The sequence below is a fragment of the Notechis scutatus genome, chromosome 1, assembly GCF_049901735.1.
Source record: "Notechis scutatus isolate UNSWTSFEM ecotype Mainland chromosome 1, rNotScu1.2, whole genome shotgun sequence".
Classification (NCBI taxonomy): domain Eukaryota; kingdom Metazoa; phylum Chordata; class Lepidosauria; order Squamata; family Elapidae; genus Notechis; species Notechis scutatus.
Genome location: NC_142009.1, coordinates 275,360,177 through 275,370,879, shown reverse-complemented (window position 1 = coordinate 275,370,879; position 10,703 = coordinate 275,360,177). Strand labels below are relative to the sequence as shown.

Below are 10,703 nucleotides of genomic sequence, written 5' to 3'. Positions count from 1 at the left end.
TCATGATGGAAAGTTTCAAGAAAAATCTTTACTTATGTCACATGATGAATTGGAGATGAAGAGAATATTCAGTCGCAGGCTTAATGCAATGTGTGAATGGTTTCTTGAATAAGCCTAATACCCATTAGAGTTAGAAAAGGACATGGTTTAGCATGAAACAAGAGAGCAGTAGAAAAAACTTGAACCATTGTCTCTACAAGTCAAATACAGATGCTGTATTACAGGGAGTTCTAAGAACAGGAATAGATACACATTCCCAATCCAGGTATAAAAGACAAGAATGACATGTTTCTCCCCCCTCCCCCCCAAAAAATCTTCAAAGTTGTTTTTCTTCAAAAATTAGACAATCTTATTTAATGTAAGTTTATATTAAATGAAATTGCTAAAAATAATTTGGCAAGGAGTTACTGATTATAACCCAATATGAAAAGATCTAACAACTACCAATAGTTAAGAGGAAATCATTACTATTTCCTAGGTTTCACAACTGACCAACTCCTCCAACGCCTCAATCTCTCATTCCCAGCTCCGCTGTGTTAGAAGAAACAGCATGATTACCTATTGGTACTCAGTACCAATCGTTGATTTATAATGCATGCAACATATAATGTGTCTTTACAGTTGCGATTACAAGTAGCAGTAGAAAAAATGAGAAATATAGCTGGAACCTGTAGTGTATGAAAAAAAATATTTGTAAAAATATATCACGTAAGAGTAGCGTGTTTCAACCCAACAATGAAACATCCAATCATTTTCATTTATGACCATTTCCTAGAGTTGTAGAGTTGTTTTACATTTTAATTTAAATTTCATTTACATGAACAGTACATTTTACAGAAAGCTTCAGCTGCATATTTGCCATTCCAATACATAAGAATATATTTCAGTTTATTTTGTCAAAAGGTGCCAAAAAAGTTTAAGAAAGTTGTGGAGGTATGGTTTTTTTAAAAAGCATGTAAATTATTCCAAGGTTGCATATTTTAAATATCCATGGGTGCTTTGCATAAGGCATTAATACAGTGATCAAACCCGCCCTGTCCCAAACATTGGAGTTTGTTACTCGCATGATGATTCAAATGCAGTGTCCTATTTTGCAAGCCATCAGTTTAGCACACTTAAGGTGAACTAGTTGATTAGCAAGTGGAAGACAAACCATCTAGAGAATGACTGTGATGTGAATCTAGGACAACTGTTGTTTTATTATGTATATTAAGCCACTATGCTCATCCATAATTTGTGCTTCTATTGTACATAATTTTTCAAATGGCCAGCCCTACGTACACTGTAAAATATTTAAAGCCAAGACATGGATGGATTTGCATTGTGGAATTAATCTATATTGAATTAGTGAGCCTCCTGGCAGATGATCCTACCCACAAAGCCCATTATCTCCATCTGCCCTGCCCTGCCTCCTATGTATGAAGTTGTCAGGAACCGTCATAAAACCTCTTCAGCTCAGGTCATTTTGTAATGTTCTTCTTAATCGTTGTAGATGGAGACTTAACAAATGGATGTTAAGCATTATATCCAAGGTTACCAATTCTTGGATTCATTTTGTGAGATCTAAAACATCAAGGCATTTTGAAACCAACAGGCCACTGTTCTCCTGCCTTTATATAAAGGCTTGAATGTCATTCTCCCAACAGGCTTGTTGCAATTTGGATCCATACATCAGTCACATTTCTTGTTGTCTTTTCATTCACGTGCACAGTAGCTCAGGCAAATTTTTTCTTTGTAGCAGTAAATCTTTCCATATACTAAAATGTTAAAAAAAAGTTTTGTTGATAAATATATAAATCAAGTTCTAGATAACTTTTGCAAAGAGTTCATTTCTAGTTTTATGGTTTTCTATTTTTTTCTGTTTAGTACATAATCTATTTCTACTGACTAGTTACAATTTCAATACTATATTAATTCAGAACTTCTGTGTTGTCTTTCCTAAATCTCCTGCTGTTGGACAAGAGGTTCATAGCTATCTGATAAAGTAAAGTAGTGTTCAGTCAATGCGAGAGGGGCCATTTTAATCATATCACTTGCCACTAATGTCCATTGAAGTTAGCTTTAAAATTGAACTCTTTTAAATCATAGTTATATAGATCTTAACAACCAGTAATAGAATCGCATTACGTGTTTCCTTCTTCCTCGGTTCTCAATGTCCTGCAAATATATATAGTGCATCACACTTGAGGACTAAGAGATCCCAGAATAGCATAGGGTAGCACAGATAATTATGGCTTAAAGCAGAAGTCCAGGAAAGTTCTTTTGATGAACACCAGACAAGAACATGCTGTATAGGTTTTTCTGAATTTGATCCAAATATGTTTAATAGGAGTGCAAGTTTTAATTGCCATTAGAGCCTTATATAAAAGCCTGTATATGTAATGAAACAGTAAGTAGCAACATCTATTTAACTGTGACTGATCATTAAAAAAAAAAGCACAATCAGTCATGGTTGTAAGCTAAGTTGGAAGGTCAAAGAAATATCTCAGAAAAAGTCAAAAACAAACCACAATTGTCGAGAAGCCTATTTGGGAAAGTCCAAGAGATCAAAAGGAGTCAAATTCAGTTTGAGGGAATCTTTTGATAGGCATGATACTTCTAAAATGTCACCTCTCATATGAAGATTTTAAGAATAGTGATGGGATATTACTCCTAATAAACCTCTTTGGATCAAATTCAGAAAAACCTATACTCTCCTGGACCTCTGCTTTAAGCCATAATTATCTGTGCTGCCCTATGCTGTTCTGGGATCTCTTAGTCCTTATATAAAACCATATAACCACTTTGACAAATGTTTTGAAAGATACAGGGTTTAGTGCAGGGGTGTCAAACTTGCGGCTTGTGGGCCGGATGCGTCATGTGCTGCCCACGCCCACCCTGGGTTTAGCGAAGAGGGAAAAAGTCACGATATGTCATGTGATTACGTGATGCCGTGAGTTTGACACCTCTGGTTTAGAGAATATTTTTTAAATCCTCATACAACTCTGATATATTAATCTACTAATTAGAAAAGTGTTGTAACTGTTTTCCAAAACTTTAAGATAAACCAGGAGTTTAAGCTTCATGTGGCTAAAAAAAATGCTATCTTTATGATTTCATTTAACAACTGATGCCATTTGACCACTATCCTACCCAAATATATGGTAAAATGGTACTAAGTAGTGGAAAAGAGAAATACATATATGGGATTTTCAACGAACCTTGTCATAGCCATCCAATTCTCGGAGTTTCTTGATCTCAAAAAGATTACCCTCTGCAGCAAGTAGAGAGATCTGAGAATCACTAAGAATACTCTGAGGAAGTACACTTAGTTCTAGGCAGTTCTCTTCAAGGCGCAGAACTTTGAGGCGTGGACAACGCGAGATCTGGGGGGAGATCTGGGAAATCTGTAATAGGCCCAAAGAAGTAATCAAAAAGATGGTTACAATGATCATAGTATGTCTTCCAATTAGAAAAATTAAATAACAAAACAAGAAAGTATTACCATGTTTCTAAAAACTGGTCCTATATTGATAGACTGTACATGAGCTAAGTTTGTTTTGCTATAACTTATCAGGCCACCATGATAATAGGATTGCTGGAAACTCCTACTCCAATTTCAGCACAGTGCATAATTGCAGAGTATCTCCAATTAATTACACATTTAAAAGGTAATTGTATTATTAATTTTCACAGGAGGGAGGGATTTATAAACGTGGGTCAATATAGAGGTAGTCTTCAACTTATGACCACAATTGAGCCCAATATTTATGTTGAGCAAGAAATTTGTTAAGTGAGTTTTGCCCCATTTTATGACTTTTCTTGCCACTTTTGTTAAGTGAATCACTGCAGTTAAATTAGTAACCTGGTTGTTAAATGAATCTCATCTCCCCATTGACTTCGCTTGTCAGAAGGTCGCAAAAGGTAATCATATGTCCCCAGGACACTACAACCACCATAAACATGAGTCAGTTGCTAAGCATCTGATTTTTGATCATGTAACCATGGGGATGGCTGCAACAGTCATAAGTCTGAAAAATGGTAATAAGTGTTGTAATTTTGAAGGGTCACTAAGTGAACTGTTGTAAGTCAAGGACTATCTGTAGTTTATATTTTGTCCATCAATGTTAACATCAATTTAGAATGTTAGAGCTAATTCTTGATTTTATTAAGATAACTATTTCAACATTTGATTAGATAAAGGTTCCCCTCGCACATATGTGCTAGTCGTTTCCGACTCTAAAGGGCGGTGCTCATCCCTATTTCAAAGCTGAAGAGCCAGCGCTGCCCGAAGACATCTCTGTGGTCATGTGGCTGGCATGACTAAATGCCAAAGGCACACGGAACACTGTTACCTTCCCACCAAAGCGGTCCCTATTTTTCTACTTGCATTTTTTACATGCTTTCGAACTGCTAGATTGGCAGAAGCTGGGACAAGTAACGGGAGCTCACTCCGTTACACGGTGCTAGGGATTCGAACCGCCGACCTTTCTGATCGACAAGATCAGCGTCTTAGCCACTGAGCCACCACCAAGCCCAACATTTTATTAAATGTACTTAAAAAAGAAGCTGTTATAGGTAGTCCTCAAGTTATGACCACAATTGACCCCAACATGTTTGTTGTTAAGTGAGACATTTGTTGAGTTTGCCCCGTTTTATCGCTTTTCTTGCCACAGTTGTTAAGAGAATCATTGCATTGCATCTGTATTCCCCAGTGACTTTGCTTGTCGGAAGGTCGCAAAAGGGGATACCATGACCCTAGGGCACTGCAACAGTCATAAATATGAACTAGTTGTCAACCATCTGAATTTTGATCATGTGACTATGGGCAGCTGCAACGGTCGTCATTTTTCAGTGCTCTGTTGTAAAAGAAACTCAATTAACTGTTGTAAATCCAGGACTACCTGTAGTAGATTTTCTCATTTCAGCGAACACAAAATTCCACGCACACCATTCTCATATAAGGCCAAGATGGGTGCACTTTGTCAGCAGCGGAAGATGGCAAAGTTCAACTAGATGTGGCAGAGCTTATGTAGTGCAGGACAGCAAGGATGACTAGGGCTTTGCCCTGTGAAACTGGGACTGCTGACCACCGCACAGGGCTTCAGGAAGAACTCCTTGCTGGTTCTGGGGCTGAAGTAGAGACCTGGAGGTGGGGTTGGCTGACTGAAGGCCCCATGCCCCTATTTCAGCCCCATCAGCACTGCCAGCATCACCTGGGACTGCCACTGTGCAGGGAAGCCAAATGGAGAGAGATGGGGCAGATAAGGTGGGTGGATAGAGTCCCAGAGGCAGCAGTCCTAAGGCTCGAGGCTGGGAGGGAGGAATGGCTTGGATCAAGATGGGTCCTCTCCTAACAACTAGTGGGATTTAGTTTAACAATGGGGACTGCCATAGTTGCCATTGCTTAAGTGATAGTTTTCAACATGGACTTTATGACTACATTGTTTGGCAAATTTCAGGCCCAATTACCATTGTTAACTAAGGACCACCTTTAATGCCAAATAAACCCCCACTTCTTGTAACTTTGGCTTATAGCATTAACTATATCTCCATCCATAGTATTTATGACACCACATAACAATACTCAACTACAAAAATATACTTTCAGACCTGATTCTGATTTAAGTTCAGTTCAATAGCCTGTAGCTCTCCTATTGTGTCTGGAATATTCTGGATCTGATTTCTGGAAAGATCTACCACATCTATATGATGAAGACTGCATAGCTGAACAGGTATAGTTTGAAGCTTGTTTCCGGAAAGGCTCAGTGTTTTTAGTGCCACAAGTTGTCCAAAGCTGCTAGGTAAACGTGTCAATTGGTTATTGTTCAGATGTAGAATTTCCAGCTTTTTCAGCTTGCAGAGATCCTCAGGTAATACAGCTAGCAATAAATTGTAAATACAATTAAATCATGCTGCCAAGAAAAAGCACAATTATGAAAACATCAAATATTTTATTTTGCTATATAATCCTCCTTAGAATAAAGATTCATAATATAACAGAATGTTCTTTTGTAATATATGCTATACAATATATCAGATATAATTTATTTATTCTACTTATATACTGCCAAATTGTCTGGATTAATACACAGGCTCAATTTTCTATCAGAACTCTTGCAGTTGAAAAGATGTGACAAGAGAACAAGTAATAAAAATTATTCTAGCTGAGTAAGTCCCTATTTCATAAGAATCAAAATAATTTTGATTACCTTAGCATTCAGCAACACATTACCTTAGTAACAACTACAGTTACAAACAATCTTTGTTAGTACTAAAACATTTAATATGCAATATATAGCAAGCTAAAGATACTTAAGTAAACATACTCAGTCTGTTGTGATTTAAAGCAAGACTTTTCAATACAGAGAACTTTCCTATAAAAGGTGGGATTGATTCAAGCTTATTGTTGGACAAATCTATTGTTCTGAGATTACTTGCCAACTTCTGTAGATCTTCAGGAAACTGAAAAAGAATCCAGATATTGATGAAATTATTCAAAGAATTAAAAACTGTGAAAAATATACTGAATCAGAAAGATTTGTAATAAAAATTATGTTTTGTAGTCTTACATACCCCAAATAATGAAAGATTGGAAAAGAATTGGGAAATCTGTCCAAAATCAATTAACCATAATCGGAACAAAACCTAACACAATATTTCATGTTATGCAAAATCAAAATAAATAAAACCTAATATGAACTGCCATAGTCGCTTAATGGATGTAACAGCTTATTAAGTCATATTTCTTTTTAGAAATTAAATCCAAATCAGAGAGCTTTAGTAAAACCGCAGAACTGTAATTTTTATATACAATCATCAGGGGTAAGCTTCCATTAAATGTTCTACCTTTAAAAATCCAAACTGATTTCTATAATATAAAACAGTATCAATATTTTTATAGTATAGATATTAATTAAAACATATTCAACATTTTAGAAGTATGCAAAATATATTGTGTTCAGGTTGAATGCATTCAGAAATATTTCAACTTTAAATGCTCCATTTTGAGACAATCATTTGGTTTCAGGATTAAAACAGCTTTTTAAAAACAAAACAAAAAAACTGGGTAATATCAAGCTGAAAATAAAACACTTTGATTTTAAAATATACTTATTGGATTTGCAATAAGACCAGAATAGTCTAAGCTTGAAATGGTCCAAAATGTAAAGTCTGTAATAGCCAAATTAGTCCCATAAATGTGGTAATCAAAAAGACAATATTCTGAGTTCCAAAGCAAGACATAATTTTATCTTTTTAGCATATTATGGAGCAAAGGAAAATGGTTTTTTGTGCCATATGTTCACAAAGTTGACACTTACCTCAGAAAGGCCTTTTCCAGTTAATTGGAATACTCCTGTTTTTTGGGCCGTCTCCAAATGTGCTTTTAAGGCACTGTTTCCCATCTTTCTGTTATTGTCTTTAAAACTGGCAAACAAAAGGATTGTGGCAGATGTGTAGAGGAATCCCCCTCGTTCACACTACATTAGGCAACATGAAATTACTTTCTATTAAAAAGTAAAATGAGAATACATTAAATAAAGGTTTATCCATATGATTTTCTTCTCAATATTCTCACCTCTATGGTAAATTGGGACCCAGTCTTCTATGCCATTGACTCAAGTAAACATAAGTTACCCAAATCATCACTCTTGCATAAAATTAATCTGAACACAACATTCACCAGTAATAAGATAGAAATATTTGAAAATGTTGCTATATAACAGAAAAGATGGAAATGATAAATGAAAACACTGTATTAAACTCATGCTAACCTGAACTCTAACCTGAAAACAAGACATACTCAAAAGTATTTGTTCTCAGAGAGCATGTTTATGCTTCTTGCATTCAAAAATATTAATTCATAACTGGTGGAAAATAGATAATTATATAATAGTAACTGAACAGATAGTCAGTTTTTATAGCATTAGAGTCCATGGTAATTTAACCTCCAGAGATTCAGAATATTTCTGAATATATACACATAAAACTGAATTTAATTATTTAAAAAGAAATAAAACTACAGGCAGGTCTTTTTGATAATGACTCCATGTCTCCACTCCTTACACCCAAGCAGGAAGTCCATGGGCTTCTAAATATCTATGAAGAGTTTGTTGTTTGTAAACATATTTAGGGATGAACCCAATTGTTATAGTATGTTGATTAAGCCTTTTATGTGACTAATGTTTTTAACCCTATACAGTATTTTGTAAGCCATTTACAGCCTATAGGAATTAAGCAGCATAAAAGCCTTGGCAAATGCAGTGGCATCTTGGTATTCAAATGCTTTGAAATTCATCAAATTTGATACTCAATGCATTTTGGTACGAAAATTTTGTACCAGTACTCATTGTTTGTTTGGTAATCAACACACAAGCTAGAACTCATTGGTGTAGGCTGCCTTGCGATTCATTATGTTATTCCTTATGGAAAAATGTGTTCGGTACTTATTTATTTTGGGTACTTATCCCACCTCACGGAACCAATTAATGAAGAGTAGAGAGGTACCACTGTAAATAAATCCATGAAGTACAAGACTCCACACAGTTATAGCTTCCAATGAGCTGTGCTTTCCTTTGACCACATATGAATAGTACAACAGTTTTCTCTAGTGTTGCAATCACAATATTTGTTTCATATAAAATCAACAGGCTTTCTAAATATTTTGCTCTTGAAGTCAGAGTTTCCTATTCTAAAAAACTTTTGCATTAACTCTAATCCAAAAGTAACAAGGTACGTACTGTTTCTAATTTTGCTTTCCTTAACATAGTACTTCCTGATGCATTACTGTTTTCTGTGACAAATCTGCAGTACTACAAAGAAATACTGTAGGGCCCTGATGGTGAACATATGGCACACGCCCGCCCGCTGATTGTCAGGTATCTGGCACACATGCACGGGAGGGGGTGCTGTGTGGGAGATGCGTGTGCATGCACAGAGACCTGCGCACATTGCCTTCTGGGTGTTGCAACGCATGTGAGCCACAAGCACACAAGCGCATGCACAATTATCAGCACAGGAGCCTAAAAAGGTTAGCTACCACTGCTCTAGGATTTATAGGTTAAGTTCATGTCTCCATTCAAGCTAATGCCTTTTTTGTTAATAATAGCAATACATTTTTCTCCCCACATTGCCATATTAAGAAAACTTTGTTTTCTAACGATGTTTTAAACAGTACAGGTAATCCTCACTTACAACCATAATTATATAATTACAACCAAAAAAGCGCACCAGCATGCCTACCATCCCTGTCCTACTGTTCCCATTTATCCATTTATTCATACTCATTTATTTTGTATATACTTATAGCTGCTTATACTTATATGTTTATATGTTATGTTCATACTTAGCTTGTTTTCTCATACATGCTTGACAAACAAAATAAATAAAATAAATAATTGATCCCAAAATTACCTTTGCTAAACAAGACAATTGTTAAAGAGTTGCTCATTTTGACAGTTCTTGCCACAGTTGTTAACAGTGCAGTTGTTAAGTTAGTAACACAGTGGTTTTCACCATTGTCTTTGCTTGTCAGGTCACAACAATCTCTGAAACCATCATAAATACATGCCAGTTGCCAAGCACCCAAATTTTGATCACATGACTGTAGGGATGCTGCAACAGTCATGTGAAAGCCAGTTATAAGCCACTTTTTTCAATGCCATTGTAATTCCGAAAAACCACTAAAGGAATGGTTGTAAATGGAGGGCTATCTGTATTACCAAATTTCACTTTCACTGGCTTTTATACTAGCTGCTTGCCTTCTTTTACCTGGAACTGTGAAAACTGTGTAAGGAGAAGGGCAGGTAAGTGAAGTCAGTCTTAACTCAGAGAATTTGGGATAATCTCAGTTTTGACTATCAAGGGGCCCGCAACAAACTATATTTAGGCGAATATTTATCTTCCTCTCATAGATAAGGGGTGGGGGAAATAAACCGGATAATTTACGATCTTATCTCTTTCTCCCACCAAAATACACAGAAGGGGCAGCATCAACGCAATTCCTGAACTTCGCAGGAAAAATTATCGAAGTAAACCACACTAAAATCACGCTAATCCCACGCACGCTAATCCGGATGAGAGGCTGGGTCCAGTTAGCTACAGTTTTACTAAAACAGGTCACACTGCATGAACACAAACTGAACAAACTATGGTTTAGCGCGAGACGAAAGCCTAATCTCAAAGGGATTTAGCCTTCCAGGATGACACGTTACGGCTACAAAAAAACTGGATGACCATTTAGATCGATCTTCCTTCCTCCCTCCCTTCCTCAATAAACGATCAAACCCAAAAGTTTCTTCCTCGCTGCCATCCGACGATCGTCCCGATTTTTATTGCTGCACTTTCTAACGGAGTTAAATCTCCCCTAATCAGCCTACCAACTTCAGCCTCTCCTACTTCGACTCCAACGCCCTCAGTTAGATCTCCCCTAGGGAAGCCGCCAAGGGAGATCCCGGAAAAAAAAAAAAAAAACCACCTCCTGAAAGGAGGACGGGATTACCTCTTAGTCCCTTTAATTTAGCCGGCACAGCCTCGCATCCTAGCAACAAGCATAAGCAGGACGGCGAGAAACAGCGGCCAGGCGACTTCAGTCGTCCGCGAAAGGAGCCACGCACCCGAATGACAGCCAGCCTAGCCTCTAATGGCGTGCTTCTCCGCTCCAAAAATAATATTTGAGAATCTCGGGGATGGGGGAAGGATTACCCAGAGTATCCCGAGTGCCT

The 10,703-nt window shown here is 36.8% G+C and overlaps 1 protein-coding gene across 1 annotated transcript; it reads right to left on the bottom strand.

Moving 5' to 3' along the window:
- Positions 1-787: 787 nt before the first annotated feature.
- LRRC57 (leucine rich repeat containing 57) lies at positions 788-10,628 on the bottom strand. The gene is made up of 6 exons (XM_026671043.2): positions 10,481-10,628; positions 7,302-7,487; positions 6,309-6,444; positions 5,593-5,861; positions 3,201-3,386; positions 788-1,757 (listed from the first exon to the last, which is right to left on the bottom strand). The coding sequence occupies exons 2-6, from the start codon at positions 7,383-7,385 to the stop codon at positions 1,716-1,718; spliced, it is 717 nt and encodes a 238-aa protein (XP_026526828.1). The 5' UTR covers positions 7,386-7,487; positions 10,481-10,628; the 3' UTR covers positions 788-1,715.
- Between the last annotated feature and the right edge of the window lie 75 nt (positions 10,629-10,703).